The sequence below is a fragment of the Lepus europaeus genome, chromosome 5 (genome assembly GCF_033115175.1).
Source record: "Lepus europaeus isolate LE1 chromosome 5, mLepTim1.pri, whole genome shotgun sequence".
Classification (NCBI taxonomy): Eukaryota; Metazoa; Chordata; class Mammalia; order Lagomorpha; family Leporidae; genus Lepus; species Lepus europaeus.
This window is the reverse complement of record NC_084831.1, coordinates 103,473,783-103,496,053: the sequence shown is the minus strand read 5'-3', so window position 1 is coordinate 103,496,053 and position 22,271 is coordinate 103,473,783. Positions and strand designations below refer to the sequence as shown.

At 45.4% G+C, this 22,271-nt stretch overlaps 2 protein-coding genes across 3 annotated transcripts in view; one reads left to right on the top strand and one right to left on the bottom strand.

Annotated features, from left to right (window-relative positions):
* The first annotated feature begins 5,925 nt into the window (after positions 1 to 5,925).
* On the top strand, positions 5,926 to 13,159 carry GNAT2 (G protein subunit alpha transducin 2). The gene is made up of 8 exons (XM_062191906.1): positions 5,926 to 6,079; positions 7,551 to 7,593; positions 7,821 to 7,962; positions 8,503 to 8,660; positions 10,039 to 10,167; positions 10,411 to 10,540; positions 12,333 to 12,486; positions 12,926 to 13,159. Exons 1-8 carry the CDS (start codon positions 5,962 to 5,964, stop codon positions 13,114 to 13,116), a joined length of 1,065 nt encoding a protein of 354 aa, XP_062047890.1. The 5' UTR covers positions 5,926 to 5,961; the 3' UTR covers positions 13,117 to 13,159.
* A 7,872-nt stretch (positions 13,160 to 21,031) lies between these two features.
* Positions 21,032 to 22,271, bottom strand: part of GNAI3 (G protein subunit alpha i3) — a 50,786-nt gene continuing 49,546 nt past the window's right edge. For both annotated transcript variants that reach the window (XM_062191904.1, XM_062191905.1), the window contains exon 9: positions 21,032 to 22,198. The gene's annotated coding sequence lies outside the window, so the exon portion shown is untranslated. The remainder of the gene's footprint in view (positions 22,199 to 22,271) is intronic.

Below are 22,271 nucleotides of genomic sequence, written 5' to 3'. Positions count from 1 at the left end.
GGGCGACGGCGTCCTCACCTCTGCCGCGGGTTCTGCTGTGGCGTGGGTGTGTCCTCCGATTCCATCTCCCCCCTCCCACGCTAACTTCTGTATTTGCCGGTTAGGCTCCGTAGCCCGAATTCCTGGGTTGGAGTCCAGGACTTCGATCTCCTCCCTGGCTACCTAACTGCTTCGGTTTCTTGTGCTGGTTGTTTAAGGTGAATGAGCTAACATAAGTGCGTAGAACTGTGCCGGCCTGTAGTAACCCCTCAGTGTTCCTGCATCATCACTGCATTGTTTTGGCCTTGGACTTGGTTCCCTAGTGACACGCTCACGGGTTGTTCACCTTGCAGCCCATAAATTAGTGGAGCTGAGCTGTCTTGGGCACCGCAGGCACGCTGTCCGGCCGGCATCCTCACTGGGGAGGGGCGCAGGAACCCCTAAGCGCTCACTGAAAGTCATTGTCATCCTGTACCTGTGGGAGTCCTTTGCCCCCCACACCCAGCTGTGCTAACTCAGTCTGTCGGGTCCCTCCCAGTTCCCACCTCCCACGCAACCAAGTTCCTTCCCAAACTCTGCCTCCCTCTGCCCTCCCCACACTGGATTCTGGACCCTGAACCTCATCCTCTGCCTGCACCTGGTGTCGCCTCCACTGATCCCTTGTCTCTTGCCCCACGCTTGGAACAAATTTAAATTCCATGGCCTTCGTAAACATAGGGAGGAAATGTCTTCACCTTACAAAGAATAAAGAGAACCAGGAGATACCATGTTCACCAATCAAAACGGCAAAGCCTAAGAAAAACATATCAATGCAGGCAAGGGGATAGTGAAATGGGACACAGACACACACACACACAGACTACCGGAGGCTATAAACATTGCTATAATCTTCTGAATGCCATTTGGTAGTAGATAATCAGGAATCTCATAAAGGTTCTTAAATCTGACCCAGTTCTCCACCTCCAGGAATTAAAAAAACAAAAACAGGCCGGCGCCGTGGCTCAACAGGCTAATCCTCCGCCTTGCGGCGCTGGCACACCGGGTTCTAGTCCCGGTCGGGGCACCGATCCTGTCCCGGTTGCCCCTCTTCCAGGCCAGCTCTCTGCTGTGGCCCGGGAGTGCAGTGGAGGATGGCCCAAGTGCTTGGGCCCTGCACCTGCACGGGAGACCAGGAGAAGCACCTGGCTCCTGCCATCGGATCAGCGCGCCGGCCGCGGCGGCCATTGGAGGGTGAACCAACAGCAAAAGGAAGACCTTTCTCTCTGTCTCTCTCTCTCACTGTCCACTCTGCCTGTCAAAAAAAAAAAAAAAAGTAAAAAAACTTATTTATTTGAAAGGCAGAGTGACTGAGAGACGGAGAGACAGAAAGGTTCACCCTTTGGTTCACCCCTCAAATGGCAACAATGGACAGAGCTAGGCCAGGCTGAAGCTGGGAGCTAGGAACTCCATCCTGGGCTTCCATGTGGGTGGCAGGGATCCAAGCAGTTGGGCCATCTTCAGCTGCCCTCCCAGGCGCATTAGGGAGCTGGATCAGACGTGGAGCAGCCAGGATATGGGATGCCGATGTTGCTGGCTGAGCTGAACCCACTGTGCCATAATGCTGGCCTGGAAATTGTTTATTTTAAAAGCGCTGCCAGAAGAATATGTATGTGCTGCAGCATTTCTTACCTAGAAAAGCTGAAAACTTGAAGATCCAGCATAGGGAAATGTTTAAATTATATGCATACAATGAAATATAACCTTTAAAAGCTTCTTAGAGAATTTTTTTAATGAAGTGGAAATGTTTACAATATAAAATCAGGTGAAAATGGATGCAAAAAAACTATACACACAATATAGTCCTAATTATGTGACATGTGTGCCAGAAAAGCACACCAAAAAGTTTACAAATGATGATCTGTGACTGGTGGGACCACAGTTAGCTTTGCTTTGTTCTTTATGTTCATCTGCACTTAAATACTGACTATATAGAGCATACCAATTACTTTTAAAACCAAGCGGACGGAAATCATCAAAAGCCTGTGAAACTCCAGTCGCCCACACATGGACTCCCCCACCCAGGCTCCCAGGAGTCTTTGGGGTTTGTTTTGTTTTGATTTATTTAGGCAGAATGATAGAGGGAGAGATCTTCCATCCACGGGTTCACCCCCCAAATGCCCAACTGGCACTCCAACACAGGAGTGTCACAAATGGTGGCACTGCAGTGCCAGCCCCACCTGGTATCAACTCTAGACTTCAAAGCTATTCTTTTTTTTTTTTTTTTTTTTTTTTGACAGGCAGAGTGGACAGTGAGAGAGAGACAGAGAGAAAGGTCTTCCTTTTTGCCGTTGGTTCACCCTCCAATGGCCGCCGCGGTAGCGCGCTGCGGCCGGCGCACCGCGCTGATCCGATGGCAGGAGCCAGGTGCTTCTCCTGGTCTCCCATGGGGTGCAGAGCCCAAACACTTGGGCCATCCTCCACTGCACTCCCTGGCCACAGCAGAGAGCTGGCCTGGAAGAGGGGCAACCGGGACAGGATCGGTGCCCCGACCGGGACTAGAACCCGGTGTGCCGGCGCCGCAAGGCGGAGGATTAGCCTAGTGAGCCGCGGCGCCGGCCTCAAAGCTATTCTTGATGTGGCTCTGTCTGTTGGTCTCTGGGCTAAGTTTGAGAGTGAGCTTTTAAAAAAAATCTCAAAAATCAAGCACTATGTATAATTTGCATTTGAGAAGACGAAAAGGGTGACAGTTTTCAGAGGACAAAGCCTTACCTTGGGCCTCTTCAGCAGCCGCCCAGGGCAGACCTACCAGCCTGGCCAGCCAATAGGTGGCACTGCTTGCCCTCTACCCAACCCAGGCAAACCAGTTCCTCAGTCCCTGCGTGATCCTCCCTGGTCCCACCTGCAACACACCCTTCCCTCTGTGAGCCTCCCCTGTTTCCAGGCCACCTGCGAAGCGTGCGTGTGTGTGTGTGTGTGTGTGTGTGTAGGAAGTATGCCCTGGTTACAGCCGAGCAAGCGTCAACCTCCCCCCCCCCGCCCCCACCCCCGCCCCCTCAACCCCAGCAAGAATCCCAGTGGGGTTTCATTCTCTAGGTGAAGCTGAGCTTGGGGAATGAAGAAGTGAGTCAGCCATGGCCTCAGCTGTACCCCCACTCCCCGCCCCCGGAAGGCCCTAATGTTGCTCATGAGCCTCTGGGATCTTCCTGAGCTCTGATGCCAGGCTACGCCTCCACCGGCTCCTTGCGGCCCGCCCAGACCCCTGTGACAACACATTCCTGCATCTCTGAAGAGCCGCTTCTCTTCACTTCTGGCCTTCAGCTCAGTCGTGTTGTCAGCCTCGCTGGGCCACACCACTCCTCAGACTTGGGAAAGAAAACTCAACAGCTCCAGACAAGATCCCAATTTTCTGAACGATACCCTTTGCCTAGACCCTTCTGGAACCAAGCTGTTTGGCTTTTGCTCCTCAGCTTCCCCCAGCAGCCAGCTCTCCCTTGTCACTCCGGTCACCCAGCACTGTTTATGCAGCACCAGGCAGCTGTAACCATCTGTATTTGCAAGTCGCCAATGGATTTTGGCCAAAGCCCTTAACCTGCCATTCAAGGCTCTTCACTGGCTGGCGCATTTCCCTTTCCTGTCCTGTGTCACAGCCTTCCCCTCCCCACGCCCTTTCACCCCAGTCCCGGTCACATCCAACTTCCCTGTCTTCTCTGAGCACACTCATGCTGCACGCCTGCTGGCCTTCCTCTCCCCAGAATGCTTACCCCCACTCCTGCTCTCCTGCTCCGCTTACCACCACCCTTCCTTCGTGCCAGTCTGCGGGGAGACCCGCTGCGTGGCTGCCTCCCCTGCCAGTGGTGCAGGCTCTGAGTTCCCCACATTTCCAACCATGGAGTCCCTTAAACTAACTTCTGACTTTCCCCCACCTCTTCCTCTGGACTGGAAAGTCCTGAAGGCGGTTCCTCACCTTTAAGTACAAATCCTGAGAGCCCCTTACCCAGGAGCCAGGCTGCTCAGTTTCCTTGGGAAACCACGAGTCCTTGCTCACTCAAATGCTGTGGGCAGAAAGGGCTGTGAGCCAGGACCCCCGAGCTCCGGCTCGGATTGTGTTAGGAACTTGCTTCATTGGAAGAGCGCTTCTCTGTGCTTCTGTCCCCTTGCCTCTCAAAGGGAAATGGCACTACATGCCACACCACTTCCCCGGCACGCTGTCACTCAATGTGGTGAGGAGCGGACTGGCCACAGGAAAGTCTCAGGAGCCGGCAGCGGGCACAGGGTGAGTGCCGTGTTTGGGTCTGTGCCCTTAGATGCCGGGCAAGGGCCAGGCATTCCCTCACTCAGCTTGGAAACAAAGCAGAAGCTGCCCAGAAGCTTGTGGCAGTAGCCTCCGAAAAGGGAACAAGTGCAAATGTGTTCCCTGCGTGTGACACACGTCAGCGGTTCCTTTAGCAACGCCAGTGCTGCTGGGTTGCAGGAGATCACGCACTTGGCTGCTTCTGTGGGGGCAGTGGGAAGAGAGATCACTGTTTACTAAGCTGTATGACCTTGAACAGGTTGCTTAACGCTTGGGTCTCAATTGTCTGGTGTGTAAACCGCGGACAGTGGCACTGCCTTGCTGTCACTGTCAGGACTGACCCGTGTGAGCCACGAAGGCTGTCTAGCCTGGTTCCTGGCAGTCCCTTGCCTTCTACAGTGCAGCCTTCTGCGCAGCCCCGGCCCACGTGTAAATGAGCAATGCCGTGGGTAGGCTAGGGCAGGGCTGGCGGTGAGGGATAATTACTGAAACCTTATAGCCAAGATTCCAAGACGGCCACGATCTCAAAGAGGCTCTCCGGTTAGCCTGTAAGTCAATAAGCACTTGCCAGTTTCCGATTGGGAAAACGTGACCGCCCTGGACGGCGCCTCTGCAGCTGCCTGCCGGATTCTCCTTCCTCTTGAGAGTCTGGGTCCGCAGACTTTCAGCTGAAGGTGGCAGGGAGGAGGCAGAGGATCAGTGATGGCCCAGAGTCCCTGGCGGGAGACCTGGGTTCTCTTCCCGTCTTCTCAGTCCAGCTGGCCCCTTCTGCATAACTCCAGCTCCTCAAGGGAAGAGCAAATGAAATTCCTCTTGTTCGGCTGCATGTTAGAATCACCAGGGAAATGGTTAAACCCCAGACTGCACTCCGTATCAGCTAAATCAGCCCCCCTTTTTTTTCTTTTTTAAAGGGGAGGAACTTACAGTGTAAAACATGCAGAGTTCTGCAGGGAGTGGTAAGTGCCAACAACAGAAGTATGTATACGAGATGCGCCAACACACAGAACCATGCTAATGGCTTCCTGGAGCAGAGGCCACTGGGGAAGCTGAGGGAAACATTCCTAATTGTTCCAATGAAGGGCACCACCCCAAACAAAAATTTCTCGCCAGAACTAGCCTGCTGTGATGAACCCATGTGCGTTGATGCCTCCAAGCCCTAGAAACCAAGATCCTTTACCACAGAGGCTCCACAGGGGAAATACTCCTACATGTGTGTCCCTCATCTCTAGTTCTGTGATGCGTGGGAGTCCAAGGAAGCAAGGCACTCTCGGGGGATGAGCCCCTCAAAAGGATGGAGGTGGCCATTTTATTCCAAAGAGTTCAGGCACCGGCATCCTATCCCTCCTGCCCCCCCACCCCCACCCCACCCCGCAGCCTGCAGCCCGCGGCAGAATCCAGCAGATCACCTCCCTGACTGCAGGAACACTGGTGTCTTTGCCCTTTGTCGTATTGACAAAGCTCTTAATTGGCTTGACCCATCACACCGCCAGCTATAAAGGCTACAGTCCCTGGACTAAGAAGTAGGTCTCCAGGTGGGGTAGAGAGTCCCAGCAGAGGCAGGCAAGGTACAAGCTCCTGCCCTCACTCAGCCCCACATGGACCAGCTTTTCAGGGAGCTAAAGAATGATACTTGATCCGAACTTATTTCCTTTTCTTCCATTGATCGTGTAGGGATCCTTATAGATTAACAGCCTGAGGAAGGGACGAGGGAGATGGGGAGTGGAATCAGCGCTGAAGACAAGGAACTGGCCAAGAGGTCCAAGGAGCTGGAAAAGAAGCTGCAGGAGGATGCTGACAAGGAAGCCAAGACCGTGAAGCTGCTGCTGCTGGGTGAGGCAGGAAGAGGAGCCCAGAAAGGAGAAGGCGGTGCTCCGTCCTGCTCTCCTGGAGGGCCGGTGGGTTCTAGCCAACCCCGGGGGGGGGGGGGGGTGCAGGATGGCAGGCTGTTCTTCTTCTCTCCTGTCGAGTCTCAGGCTAAGAGAGTGGGAGCTCGAGGGCTGAGTTCACATGGAGCCTGCAAGGCACCCCAGAGAGCAGGACCTTCTCTCCCCAATGATTCAGGAGTCCACACAATCCCACTCCACAGTCCCAGGGATAGGCCCACTGGTTCCTGCCAAGTGCACTGGTTCCTTCTCCCTGCCTTCAGTGAAAACAATGTGGGGTAGGGAGCCCGGAGGGAAGAGGCGGGGCATCTTTATCTGCAGCAGTCCCTTCTTGGCTTCCTGTCCAGCAGCAGCTGCCTCTAAAGCCCCGGCCAGATGGGAGAGCCATCACCTTGATGAGCTCCTAAGCAGATCACAGCCCGTGCTGAGGAAATGAAAGACTTCAGTGGGCCAGTCAGGGACACTGGCCGTGGCTACAAAGAGCAGCAGTGACAAACTTTTGAGACACCTTGCTTAGGGAAAAAGCAGAAAGCAAAAAGAAGTACAGGCTACCTGGGGTAGGTGGGGTCTCTGCAGAAGAATGGTGGTCTGGGCTAGGTTCCCAAGCCAATGAGAGGCCTGGGAAATGGAGTACCAGGCTAAGGCCCCTCTGCTTCCCCCAGCTGATCTATGGCACAGCCCTAAGGGTACACTGAAGGCTACCCCTGGAGGCTGGACCCAGACTCCAAGGAGCCCAGAGGTTACCCAGGGGGAAACGGAGATGGCAGGGCCACTAAGAGGTCTTTTAAGCCTAATCTGATGCCTTCTGGGTTCAGGATAAGCAGCTGAGGAAGTAAGCACAGGCTGAGGGATAAGGGTAGCAGACTGAGAGGGGGTGAAGGGAGTGTGTATTTCTGAAGGGGGAAAGCAGAGTGTGAATGATGTTGCTGGGTCATTTTAGTCAATAAAGAGACTCAAAATAGTATTTCGGTGATGGGGCATAGCCCTCTCCAGTCCTACCCCAAGATCACTCACGTTAAGTGGAAAGCAGGCAGAGAGGGGAAATGTGTTAAAGGAATTCCCTTGAATCTGTCAGGGGTTCTCACATGGAGACTTTTGATCCCCAGGGGCCACCTGCAACTATCTGGAGACATTTCTGGTTGTTTTTAAGTAGGGGACTGGGCCTCTAGTAGAGACCAGGAATCTGCTGAACATTCTACAATGCACAGTACAGCTCCCCACAAGGAAAGAATGATCCAGCCCCAAATGTGAACAGTGCCTTCATTGAGAAACTTCTGGAAACCCAAGCTCAAGGCTGCCAGAAACGGAGGGCAGTAGTTATCCCTGGGTTTTCCCCTATGCAGCTTGGGAGCTCCGCCTTCTCCTGCAGTGCGGGGGAGCGCTGGTACAGATGGGAGCACAAGCATTTCTCCTTCCAGGTGCTGGTGAGTCTGGAAAGAGCACCATCGTCAAACAGATGAAGTGAGTAGGCAAAACAGACTCGGGAGGCTACGAGGAAGTCGGGGCAGGTACCCAAGGGGAGGGGTCTTCAGCCGCAAGGAAGCCAGGTATAAGGGACTCGATTCCCAGTGCTGCTTGCCCTTCTCCCTCCCCACGTTGGGACAGCAGCAGGAATAGAGAGATTCCCAGTCCTTTAAGCCTGGTTACTCAGGTGCAGCTGAAGGCTGGGTGGGTGCCTGCCCCTGCAGGATCATTCACCAGGACGGCTACTCACCGGAAGAGTGCCTGGAGTTCAAGACTATCATCTACGGGAATGTGTTGCAGTCCATCCTGGCCATCATCCGGGCCATGTCCACGCTGGGCATCGACTATGCTGAACCAAGCTGTGCGGTACGTGATTCATGCTATGCAGTTAAGAGTGGAAGCAGGCATGCCTAATGAGAACCAGGAAAGAGGCCAAGGCACTCTGAGGAAAGATGGGTCAGAAAAAAAGTTGTGTGTGTCTCAAAGTCCTATCTGCTGGGCTTCAGATCTTTTTATTCAGTCCTGGAGAAGTAAGCAACCTTTGCTTTTGGCTTCCTCTGCATTTTTAATTTTATCATTTAAATTGCTCCTTTGGGCTCCTTGCCGCAGCCATGGAACTTTTATAGACTAGGTCCCTAGTTCCAGCTTTGGCCTTTTGCTCTATTTGAATCATCCAGAGAACAGAAGTGATAGGTTTCTGTCTGTCCAGGGTCAGCTATATTGGCCACTGTCTCCAGCTAGAGAACACACCCAGGAGTTCATCAGTGTTTTCTTAGCATCCTCCCTGGAGCTGGTCTCCACTCAGGCTTTGGCAGCAAGGCAAAACGTTTCACACTCAGAATTCCCAGAAGACTCCTGGAAAGCCATTACACATGTGAAGTTCTCAGTTGAGATTCCGCATTACAGGATCATGGACGACAGCTCAACAACCTGGCCGACTCCATCGAGGAGGGGACCATGCCTCCCGAGCTGGTGGAGGTCATCAGGAAGCTGTGGAAGGATGGCGGGGTGCAAGCCTGCTTCGACCGGGCTGCGGAGTACCAGCTCAATGACTCGGCGGCTTAGTAAGGCTCCGACAGGGGCGGGGGATGTCTAGGCGATCCTCTGAATTGCACATGGTGCAAGATTTCCAGCATGGAAAGCTGGAGATCCACAGGCTGAAGTCAGACCATAGGCCTGTTTTGTTAGGCTTGGGCCACAGGGCTTCCACAGTCGCCAGCAGCCTACCAGCTAAGACATGAAATTCAAGACAGAGGCACTCTGCCCAGCAGTCCTCGACCCTCCCGGGACGCAGGAGTCCTGCAGGCCCTGTCAAGGCCTGTAACCCCAGGTTTCACTCAGGCTACTGGGAAGAAGCAAGGTATCCTCCCCCTACAGCATCTTATGGCAGGATGCCAGGGCAAACCAAAGGAAGATGGTCAAGGATCAGACAGTACTTTTATTGACCCCATTTTATGGAAGGACAATTGAGGTTCAGAGAAGTTAACTTGCCCAAGGTTGTATATGTAAATAGCAGGGGCTGGGTTCGTGTCCAGGTCTGCTTGATCACAGAGCTGGGAGTTCTTCACAATCCACCATCATGCTCTCTTCTCAGATTTTCCTCCATTGTAAAATGGGAATGTGAGGTTAAATGAGAATTTCAGAGTGAAAGTGCTGGCATGCTTTAGGCACGCATATTGATTTTCCTTTCCTCACCATCTCACTTCACATCTGCCTGCCTTATACCCATTAAAATTCTTTTGTGGTAACTTTCAAATATCAAAAATATACAATAATATAATGAACCACCCAGCGTCAATAGTTAACTCACAGCCCCTCATTTCATTTTACCTCTGTCCCCACTGGATTATTTTAAAACACATTTCAGGTATCATTCCATCCTAAAAACTGTATTATGTACCTCTAAAACAAAGACTTTTAAAAAAGAAACCACCGTACCCCCATCACATCTGATTATTTAATAATGATTCCTTAATATCACCAAATCTCTAATTCAGCATACAGATTTCCCAAATCCTCTCAAACACTTTCCCCTAATTTGATTCAGGATATAGACAGAGTCCATGCATTGCGTCCATGTCCCATGTCTCTTTCATAAAGTCTCTTTCAGTCTGCTACTGCCAGCTGCTTCAAGCAGTAAACTACTCTAGGGTCTAGAAAGTGCAGTCAAGTGGATTGCAAGAGAAAGTTATGACTTGGCTTAAATGGCAGAGAGCCCCCACCTCAAATGAGTTTGTCCCTCAGCAACACCCGCCCCCACTCCAACTTCCTTTTATAAGGACATATAAAGGTTTAAAGGAAGCAATTCTAGACTTAACCATATAGATTCCACGCCTGTTTCTATCACAAAATTAGTTGCGTGACTTTGGTTAAAACTCTTGGTCTCTCTTGGCCTTAGCTAAAGAAAATTTAGTCTCATGAGTGCCCACTGCTTTTCTCTAGCTACCTGAACCAACTGGACCGGATTACAGATCCTAACTATCTTCCTAATGAGCAAGACGTGCTACGCTCTAGAGTCAAAACCACAGGCATCATTGAGACCAAGTTCTCTGTCAAAGACTTGAATTTCAGGTGAGTACATGGTTTCCTGGGACACCTGACACAAGTGTGGGATCCCAAAACCAGCCATGGGCACACTGCTTGGTCTCTGCTGAAGCCCAGTCTGAACTGTGACCCTGCTTCTTCCCCATTTCTTCCTCACTTCTCATTTTGCTGCTAAATGGCCCCCACAATGGCTGCCCGTCAGTATAAACAGCAAAGGCAAGCGGGTCCCCTGTGGGGCCTGCCTATGAGAAGAGTTGCTTCTTCCCTCAGGATGTTTGATGTGGGCGGGCAGAGATCAGAGAGAAAGAAGTGGATCCACTGCTTTGAGGGGGTCACCTGCATTATTTTCTGCGCAGCCCTCAGTGCCTACGATATGGTGCTGGTGGAAGATGACGAAGTGGTGAGTAGCCTTGGCACCAAGCAGCTCTGGTAGAACAGGTTCTCCCCATGACCCATTCTCTAAGCCTTGTGTTACTCCAGTGGCTTCAACATGGGCGACGTCAGCGCACTGACAGTTCAGCCGTCCTCTGGCTGACTAATTGATGTCTCATGCAGATAATTCCAGAGAAACCTCTTCTGCTGGTTCATAGTACTTCAGAGTTCCAGACTTGATAACCATCAGCTTGGTCTCAGATTAGTCATCCAAGTATTCCTTGGACATCACAAAACTCATAAGAGAAATTGAGTATTAAAGAGGTAAAAGATCATCATATAGGCAAAGAATTAACCCTAGGTACTCTCTCAGGCTGCCCATGGAAGCTAAGAACAGGAGATGAGAAAGAGCAAGAAAATATCTTTATGGGGCATAACAGAAGGGTTGAGCTACTAATGTCGCTTAGAAACCTAAAAATGTATTCACTATCAACAGGAGTATGGAGAGACTGGTAGGCCGGGTTTATCACATGCCAATTCAATTGGCAGCCAGAGAACTAACTGAGGGTAGTTGTCATTAGCATGAAGAGATCGACAAGACAGGAGCACTGCGAGGTAAGGGTCAGAGGCCAGCCAGTTACCTTCTCTGAGTATGAGAAAGGATGTTAAAGGCATGGAAAACATTCATTTCATATAAACATCTGCTTCACAATTGGAGGCCTACAGCTTCCTAATGGAACTTCTCTTCTTTTGCTTCAGCTTCAGTTCCCTTCTCTTTCCCTAAGTTCAAGTTCACATTAGCGTACTCTAAATATCTTCTAGCCAAACTGTCTTACAGCACTATGCACTTTCCAAGAGCTCTTGCCCCTTTAACACTCAAGTTTCTAAGACCTTAAAGGGTTTAGTAAGATTTCTGACAGTAATTAGTATAACATGTTAATTTTTAAAAAAGTTTGGCAAAACCATGGGAAAAAGCTATGAATTAGGGGTTTCTTGCTTTATCAGAGAAGACTGAGCCCATGTCAACTGAGAGCACACGGATTTAGGACTATAAAGGCCAACATGTTCCCTAAACGCAGGCTGGGCTGGGGCCCCGGGTAACTGCTAGACTCTGCAATACATGAGGGGTGCTCAAAAAGTTCACAGAAAATACATATGATGGAAAAACTGTATGCACTGATTTTAAAGATGCATCTTTAAATCTCAACTTCTCACAAAGGAGTGATCAGAGAAGAAAATCAGAGAGCTGACGTGCTTGTGCAGAGTACTAGGAAATTATCTAGCCCTCACCACGTGGTACTGGGGCCAAAAATATTCCTGTGGTGTTCCTGCCCAAATTGAGATCGGGAACTCCATGACAGAAGCCTATCAAAATCATCCTGGAGATGCAAATGGGCATAAGCCATGCTGGGCCTGGTTTCAATCCTGTATCAGTGGCAGTTATGATGTCAGGGTCTTTAGCTGTGCCCTGGCTGTCAAAGACCTGCATAGCAGGCATTGTACGTCTCTACACCAGCCACTCCACAGGTACTGCACGTACATAACCCGAGTTAACTTTCATAACAGCCCTGTAAATCAGGGAAACTGAGACTCAGAAAAGCTCAACAGTTTTTCCCAAGTCACACAGCTATTAAATGATAGAAAGGGGATTAAAAGGAAGCCAGATCTCTTTCCACATTAAAAAAACAAACAAAAAAAGATAAGCTGTCCCCCTTTCTTTCACATGTAGAGCACTAGTCTCCCCAAGGGGAACATGAACAGGAAGCAGACAGACGTGCCATAAAGCCATTCTGATATTTTATGGTGTTTCCTCTCACCAGAATCGTATGCATGAGTCTTTGCATCTGTTCAACAGCATATGCAACCACAAGTTCTTCGCCGCTACTTCCATTGTGCTCTTTCTCAACAAAAAGGACCTCTTTGAGGAAAAAATCAAGAAAGTTCATCTCAGTATTTGTTTTCCAGAGTATGATGGTAAGTGTCAAAGGCTGCTGATATTAATAATACCCATATTACTATAGCCTTTTAGTAGTGACTGGCGATTGCCTCATTTCCTATGCCAAGGAGACACAGAGGAACTCGTCTGAAGGGAGAAACTCAGGCACTCGGTTACAGGGCTGAAATTCAGATGTCTCTGGAATACAGCAGACATCAGATGCAGAACAGCCACTGATTATACAAAGGATACCTTCCAGAAGCCAAGGCAAAGACAGACACACTTCACTCAACTTCCTTGCTGCACTCAAAGTGAAAAACACTGGAGTGCAACAGAGGAGAGAAATCTTCCCTCCAGACACAGGGCCCCAGCTGCACTTCTGACACAACATTTAGAGGATCAGGTCAGTTACCTAAAAATGAGCAACTGAGAGGGTTAATTTCTCCTACTTCTTCACCACTTTTTCTGGAAAACTAGGAAACAACTCCTATGAGGATGCGGGGAATTATATCAAGAGCCAGTTCCTTGACCTCAATATGAGAAAAGATGTCAAAGAAATCTACAGTCACATGACCTGCGCTACAGACACACAGAACGTCAAATTTGTGTTCGATGCAGTTACAGACATCATCATCAAAGAAAACCTCAAGGACTGTGGGCTCTTCTAACCCCCACCACTCCTCAGGTATACACTCTGCAAACAGCCTTGGAATCTGGGTCACTGCAAGCTGAAAATTGTAGGTCAGTGTACCTGGCACAAAGAATGAAGCCATTCTCCCTTGGACATGGAGACTGCCTGACTGCAACAGGGCCTCTGGGTCTCATAGGTTCTTTTCAATGTGGGATAGCTAGTTCAGTTTAAAGAGTACAAGGCCAGCAGCTCCTAAGACCCAGGTTTCAGTACTGGTTTTGAAACTTAATATAGGAATGTGAATCCTTTTATCTGAGCTTCAAGGTACTCATCTAAAATGAAGCCCTCCCTCCCTCCCTCACAGAGTTAGGCTTAGAAACACACACATAATGCAAGAGCAGGTAAATAGCCGCTGTGGTTACAATCACAGAAATAAGTCCTATAAAAAAACCTGCAATTTATAAAATTCTACACCTGATTTTTAGAATAAACTATTCCAAATAAAACAGCAAAACCTTCTACAGTCTGAAAAAAAAAAAAAACCTCAATAAATCTACCACCCCTTTGACAGGCCTCTATGTGCCTTGGCTCAGAGATCTGGATCACTAAACAGGAACTGAATTTGTTAGTTTCTAAGGCACTCATCCAACAGTGATCATTTTTATTAAGCACAAATTATCTCTGCCCCTCAGGCGTCAAACAGACTGAGCTTCCTTTATCTCTAAAAATAACTGCTCAGCAATACGAGATAATTCTTGACTAAACTTGGAGGACAGCAACATACTCCCCTGTAAGACACTTATGGTTTCACTGCTGCCACTTCTCTTATCATAGAACTGAAATTAAGTGGGCAATTCTATAATTCTCATTTCAGCTACTGCACGTTCAAGAGAACAAAAGAGACAGCTGAGCTTACTTCAGGCACTGAGAATCTTTGCAGTTGGGTCCACATGATGTGGGCGGAAAACACTATCTCCCCAAACAGACCAGCAAATAAATTATTCCTCTGAACTCTTCTGAGGGGAAATGAAGCTTGCATTTATCTTGACAGGAGGTGGTGAAGTCAAGTATAGATTTAGCATTTTACAACCACAAGCGAGGAAAGCTCTTGGCATCCAAGATTTATACATAATACAGAGTGTCAGTTAAAACAAAAATCTGCTCCTTGCCAGAAACACCCATTCACACTTAGGCTGCAACCAGCAGTATTAATACTGGAGAGCCATTTGAGTATGGAACTCAACGAAGAATCTGCAGCTGTTTAAACTGGAGTCATTTAGTAGCATTTCTGATTCCCTAAAAAGAAACCAGCTGAGGAAGAGAATTACCAGAGAAGCTACTCTGGCTATTACAAATTTTGAAACTTAAGCCCCCCCCAAAATACAAAGCACCAAAACACACAAACCCTGGGCATCTAAGAGTTCCCTGGGGACTACTCTGGCATATTCCAAATATCACTAACCAAGTCATTTTACCTACACACACACACACACAGAGTTCTGATTCTGCTTTGCATTACATGAATTTCTCTGGCAATATGATGAAACCTATGGACTCTCTTTTCAGAATATTGTTTAAGCATTTATTTATTTTAATCTGCCCGAAAGGCAGAACAACATACAGTGCGAAAGAGAAAGAGAGAAAATAGATTCCATGCATGGGTTCACTCCACAAATACTGGCAAAAGATTTCCTTACCACCATAATCTTGCCCATTCAGGCCCCACACATAATTTATCGCATTTATTCCAACTCCATACAGGATAGCCCCACCTCCCCTCAAATTGTACCACACAGTTTGCTTCTCTGAATCTAGGTAGAAACTGGTGTTGGGCCAACCTATAAAGTGTAGCACAGGCTCCTTGGTTAGGAATATACACATACAACCTGCCCTCTAGTACAGGTAAGAAGGCAGAGACTGTGGGACAGGCCTTGTGGCAGAACTGAAAGTCTCCAGCAGAATAAACAGGACTGTATTTTAGTTGTCTTCATGTCTGATAGAAATCCCAATTTTTAACTGATTTTTAAGCAAACCTAAACAAGTCACCTTGCATGAACACTAGGCAAAAATTAATCTTGTAGAATAGGAGGGGAAATAGTGCTTAAAGCAACATACCTGTTATACAGCTGCTTTTTACTGAGCTCAAATCTAGTTATATTCAGAATGGCTTCGATCTAGACTCTTCTGGCAATAAACCTTTTGGGCTCTAATCATCCATTCTCCTGTATCTTAGAACAAAGGCGAAATAATTTTCTGACACCTTCGCCCTGAACTGGGCTCTCTTCTGGGTAGAGGTAAGAGTACCTTGCCTCGGTGCTCTTGATTGGTTCCCCAAAGACAGAAACCCTTACCGAGTTTAACTGCTTGTCAGGCTCTCAGACTTCCCCACCATTACAGCTAACGTGCACTTGTAGGACTGACTGGTTTTTATCTCCTAGACATTTTGATTATATACATGAAAATTTCTCATTGTATGAAATAACTATAAAAATGCTTAAATTTACATCATATACTCTATTGTCTTTGTCTCCTTTTAATTGCACACTGTAAAGTACTGCTGAGTTTCGTGTACCTTCTTCATACCCTTATAAACCATCAGAAATTCTCTTTTGTTAGCAAGGTCAGAAACAAATATTCTACCCTATTTTCTTGTACTGCAAACATAATTTCTGGAATGCTAGTGTCAGAAAGAATCTAAAATTATTCCAGGCCACCACTAGCAATTTATACATGGGAAACAGAGGTGGAGGCAGGTAGAGCATCTTCATCAAAATCACACTGCTAGAAGGTAGAACTAGATCTTCAAAAACAGACCTTCCATGTCCAAAGCAGCGAGCAGTCTTTCTACCAACAGCCCACCATATATGATAAAGTCAAAGTCATTTTCCTAAGCTTTTAAGCTCCTCCCATTCCCAACCAAATTCTTGGTGATTTTTTAGTTATGCCACCTCCAAATCACAACTATTTAATAATACCATCTCCAAACTAAAATAAATAGCTTTCAAAGTGGAATGTGAAAAAATAATAATATAAATATTAATAATATAAATAGCTGTTAAGTTTGTTTGTTTGTTGAAGGTGTAATTTCTTACCCACACCCTCAGTGAGCAGAATCCATAATGTACTTCCCTAACAGCATGACTAAAGACACACTGATGACAATAAACCAAGTGTAAACCAAGTTCCAATTCACATAAATCTGTGAAAAAAAATTTTTTTTTTTACAAAATACAACCTGATTGACACAAAGACAGATACTGTATGATTCCATTTATATGAGGTCCCTAAAACAGTGAAACTCCTCAAGTTATGCAGTAGAGTGATGGTTACTGGGATCTGGGGATAGAAAGGGGATGGACAATTACTGCTGAAGAGGTACAGAGTTGCAGTTCAGAAAGAGAAGCATTCTTAAGATGGATGGTACTGATGTTGTGCAACAGCGTGAATGAACTCAGTGCCAGTGAACCCTCCGAAATGATTAAAATGGCAAATCTCATGTTATGCATACAATAAAAAAATGGGAAAAAAAAACATTAAAATTGAAATGTGCTTTGTTTTCTGTGGATGAGGATAACAGCTGCACAATAACTCAGTCTTAAGAGCAATCTAAAAGACACATTTGCTTATAACAGGTCCTACTCTAATAAGTCACGTACATGTCCCCCAAAGAGTCCAAATCAGAGTTCTCTCTCCCATCACCAAGATGAGGCACAGCAGCATGCAAAGCCCATGCTATGGCTAGAGATGCCGTAGACCAAAGTGTGCTGGCCACACTGGGTGGAGAGGTGGTGAAGGGTGAAGAACTCTTATCTCCCACTACCCTCTCTACCCAGCACAGCCCCTAGAGCACAGATTCTAGTAGGACCTTGGTGTTGGGCCAAGGACTGTGAGGGTGCCAGAACCTCTAGTGGTCCTTCTTGGTAAACACATGAAGATGTTTCTGTGAGGGCAGACTCAAGATTGCAGAAGGGAACTTATTCTACATTTTGGCAAGCTCTAGTCTGAATAGAAAATAAAGAACGAAACTGAAACGTAAAACAGAGATCTTTTTTACGCTGCTTCACAAATTTTAGAACAATTTATAGTTCTATACTTCATTTTAGGTCTTCAAAATGAATATGGAGAATGTGAAGATGGAAAGATCACCAGCTAAAATGAACACATTTGTTGGTACTGTGTTAGGGTACTTCATTTTTGTAGTGTAGCATAATCCTCAGTATCACAATGAATATTTACAAAGCACCTTCAAATACGTTCCTTCTGTCTGATCAGAACCACAGGCCATCATAGCTGGGAGGAATAACTAAGTCCATGTTTGACTAACAGATGAGGGATATAAGACTGAGTGACCTACACAAGATGTGGTAGCCAACCAGAAGCAGGGAAGACCAGAGCTCAGCATTTCAAACAACTTTCCAGTCTCCTAAGATTTTGAGAAGTGTCAGGAACTTTATCCTACAAGAGCATGGATAAACACAAAGAATAGGTGATTTCTTGTAGTTTGTTACACTGACTAGGAAACTCTTACATACACATACATAAGCCTCTTAGTAAATATGTCTGTCTGGATAACCTGAAGAGTATGTGGGGAGGAACTGGGATAGATAGATAAGGCAAGCTGTACAGAATTTAATATTCCAGCTATCAGATCTTGCTGTTGAGTGTATTAACACTCTGATAGAGTATCCCCCACAGTGTATTAGTATGTAATTATTCCCACTACTTTGTGATTCCCATTAGATTTCAGGAAGAGAAAAAATTAGCACTGGGCATACAAAGACTTTAACATTTGACTCCTCAATCATTCCCCCTACCAAGGTATTTGAAGAGATTTTCATTCTATAGTTTAGAGCTAGCTATTTTGTTTTACCCACCAACTCTAAATGAATTCTCATGTTATTGCATACACAGTTACCTCTGTCGCATAATTTTCTTTTTTCAATTTTTGATGTGTGTTACCTTTCAATATTCAATGCATAAATAAATGTGCTGAAACCGATTAAATAAATGTTTGGCTATCCCAAGTTTCTGGTCTTAAATTTATATAAAAACTAAATGCTTTGTATATAAGATGTAGAAATGCCTTTGACCAAAGAGTCCTCATACTTATTTTAGTGGAAGGTACTGACAAAAGGTTACATCTTGCATACTGGAAAAAAAAAAAAAAAACTCATTCACTAGTGATTCTAAGGTCTTATGTGTTCTGAGGTCATTTTAATATGTGTTGATCTTTAATATCAGGTCCTGTTTACTTGTTCCCAAATGTTGGCTGCATCAAAATCACCTGAGCGATTTATTAAGTATATTTTCTCAGTACTTGGCTTATAAATATTTACTAGAGTCTAGTCAGGGCATTTGTATAGATTAATCAAGTATCCCAAGTTGTGTCCTGCTGTATAACATTCCTTTTTACTTCTTACTCCCAAGAAGACTAGAATCAGGTCAGCCCTAGGCCTGACATTGTCCTCAGCAGAAGTAACTCACAAGAGATAATGAGAAAATTAGGGGAGAAGGAGAATTTTAAAAGCTACAGAAGGTAAAGGAACAAAGGTCTTAACTAGTCAGGGAAGGTAGTTAATTCCCTAGTATCTCACAAAACCTTTCTTTGACTCCCTAAGTAGTTGACACCAAAACTAACTTAATTTCAGGCCTCTGGGCAGCTTGCTCTTCCCTCTGAGCTTGTTGCGAACAGTAACCAAATAACGGTCACAAAGCTACCTGGAGAACTGTGGCTATCCACGTCAGACCTCAACAAAGCCTGAAGTAGAACACAATCATTACCCGGCAGTCCTGGCAAACCAAGACAACGTTATTCTGAAAGTCAATATTACAAATGGAAAGGAAAGACTCCATTAAGTAGTAAGACTAAAGGAGCTTAGAGCTGCTTAAGGCGACTGATTTTTTTTTAAACATCTGGGAGGGTAACTTTTCAACTGAAATAAGAGACTAACTTTACCCCTTATAATAACTGCAGTACAGCAATGAGTTCTGCAACAGGAAATGCCAGAACTACACCACACATGATTAGCAAATGGATAAACGTATGAAGTAACTAGGTAGGCAAAATAAGCCATGTCCAAAAAAGTCACAGCCATAAATCAGAATGGTGGTGGTTAATGAATGAATTAGAAAAACCAGTCCTTATTTTTAAATAGTCTAAAATGCATACATAACACAAACAGAAAACATGATAATAAAAAATAAGACAAGAAAAACATTTTTAAAAACTTTGGTCCATCTATTCTTAGATAGCAGCACCTTGTGAAAAACAACCAGTAAAAATACTAAAATGATGAGCTGAACTAGAGATTTAGAACTCAAATTCTCCAAGATGGAAACAGATCACACTGAGATGCACTTGTGAATGATCGCAGACGACGATTTCCCTGCAAGGAGCTGGAAGCTGCTCTGAGGCTGAGGCTTAGTGAAGCCTGCCCACTGGGGAGGACACTGCCTCCTTACACAGACTAATGGATGGTAGTGCCCAAGGTCTCAAAAAGGAGATGTGGCTGTCAACAAAATAATGCTATTGTTGCAACCCTTTCTGCTAGGAGCTATTCATTAAACTTTAACTTTCTTAGATACGCTGCCTTCTTAGAGATGATCCCAAGTTCTGGCCAACTGAATTCTGAAACATTAGCCACCACAAATCTCCTGCATCCTCCAGAGAAAACACATAGGAAATTTTTAGCTTCTTTGATTACAAATAGCAACCCTTTTTTCTCCAGGCTGGTAGACTGATGTTTCACCCCCACCTTCTGGCTCTGCCAGATCTTTTAATTCAAAACACAAATTAGTTGCTTGACAAGCCTGATGATCAGAGTCACCTTTTAAAAATCATGAACTGCCAGCCAAGAGTCAAGCTCTGAGATGGGTCCACATGATTTTGATTTAAATCATATTTGAAAATCATTGACTTAAACTGCCTTCCTTCATCCTCAAGAATGTGCTGTTATTTTGTATGGTGAGGTAAGGGTGATCTTTGTGTCAACAGAGAACAAATGAAAATGGTATAAAGGCAGAAAGGTGGGGGACTACTATTTTTCATTAGCAGAAGGACTAAAAAAGAACACATCAGACAGACATATTCAAATGAAAAGTACAAAATGCATTTCCAAGTAAATTAAGCTTTTTCGGATTATCTGTTATTTTAGATTATCAACAACACCATTCCACTAGCCCTAGACTACAACTGAAAATGGTATTTTACCAGATCTCATTTCCAGATGACTCTATATTACAGAATACAATACAGAAAACATATATTCAAAATGAGTAAGATCTATCATATTTACATTATGGCCATTCAAGTCAATCCCCAACTGAAGCTGATCATTTTCTTTCTTTCATATCGTTTCCCCACTCCTAACAAAAGTTCTGCTAGATATACAATTATATCATCTGCATAGTTGTAACTCCCCTCACCCCACCCTCAAAAAAAGAAAGAAAAATAAACTACCAACAAAGGCATTGAACTTCTGGGACTTGCTTTCTGAAGCAGTTCTAAGGATCACCAAAGATTTTTGTTTGCTTGTTTGTTAGTGAAAGGTTACATCAAAATGTGAAATAGAATCCAATCCAAAAAGACTGGAGCCCAAAAGGCACTGTTCAAACTACTGATCTGTAATACTAAAAATTCATTTTCTTCTTACATCTTTTCCCAATGGCCCATTCAATATTTACTGATGTTTGCTGTACACTGTATAAGAGGACCTACAGGTTGAAAGGAATACAGCTTTCCACATAACCAAATGGGCATCTGGAAGATGGGTTATGACTGCGTGTCACCAGTACACAGATATGACATAAAACCCTTAGCCAAAGGACTAGACCTTCAGGGAATCCTTCGACACGAACCCATTCTCTTGAGGCCAAGCCACATTCAACAGGGGCAAAAAGAAACAGAAGGCAGTATTTCCAGAATGGACTAGTTACAAACAGGAACAAACCTGGACTCTTTACTCACCATTTTAATACTGCTGCCAACTATAACAAATTGAAATCTGTACACATGACAAAGTGGAAAAAAGTCCAAAAAGCAACAGTTTCGGCAAAAGAACGCACTGGGTAAAGATTCCTACAGTTAACATTGCTACAGTAAAAACAATGGCAAACAGGGATTTGGCACCACATTTACAAAGTAAAAGCATGCATTCCTAATATTTAGATGTCTACAAACAGAAAAGACCATGAAGATGGAAAATGAAGGGTACCTTGTACAAAACTCCCTATGACTGAGACAACGAGCAAGAATCAGAGTGGTCAATTAAGTAGATATGTAGCAGCAAAGTCACTGGTTTTGTTTGGAACTTAGCAATTTCCATTTCTAATTGGCAGCTAGCTGGGTGTGTCTGTATCCAAGAAGCTGACCTTATCATACTACATGAGCATTTATCTAGTAATTTGGTAATCAGCATAAACAAAGTTAACCTTCACCATAAGCTTAAAAAAAAAAAAAAAAAAAAAGAGCTACAATCTTGCTGTATAGCTCTTCAATGTAAATACCATTTAGAAATGTTAATGGTATTCTGAGCAGGATAGTAACAAAAATTTCATCCAAAAACACTGTATTTATAGCCCCAATAACTGGAAAGAATTTTAAGTAATTACAGAAATATTATAAGCAGACCATACCAAGAGTTAAAAACAAAGAATTCCTACTAAGAGGAATATTTTCAAGATGATCTCGTCACATCATGTGCATAGTTTGTGTTTTAATAAAGATTCTTTTGCAAACAAAGAAATAAAATTTAGTAAAGTTATTTTTCTCTTATTGAAAAAAACTTTAAAAATTAACTACTGGTGGTTGGTTAAGAAGGAAAAACAAATAAGCTACATACTGAAGTTCTGGAATGCAGCACCTCAAACTCCACATCTGCCCTAAACATTTGAGATTATAAAAATCCAAGTGATGTCTTGATCAAATTATACTTTACAGTTGTTCCAATTCCAACGTCTGACTTGAGCACGTCAGGCCAATTATAAGTTCCCTAATACAGAAGATTGTGCTAAAGAATGCTTAAGATTCTGCATGCTGCTGCCATCTCTGGTCCCTTCATGCTTGCACTGCCTGTGAGACAGCCAAACACATCTGGTCTCAAGACTCCACACCACAGTAACTAGAAAAGAAGAACATTCTTAATTAGAAAAAGTTCACAAAGCCAAGAGCACACTACAGCAAAATAACTGAAT

Bases quoted from the DNA above. Each gene is read 5' to 3' on its own strand.
- GNAT2 (XM_062191906.1), top strand. From the start codon at position 5,962: ATGGGGAGTGGAATCAGCGCTGAAGACAAGGAACTGGCCAAGAGGTCC. The intron at 6,080-7,550 runs GTGAGGCAGGAA...TTCTCCTTCCAG, and splicing joins CGTGAAGCTGCTGCTGCTGG to GTGCTGGTGAGTCTGGAAAG. The intron at 7,594-7,820 runs GTGAGTAGGCAA...CTGCCCCTGCAG, and splicing joins ACCATCGTCAAACAGATGAA to GATCATTCACCAGGACGGCT.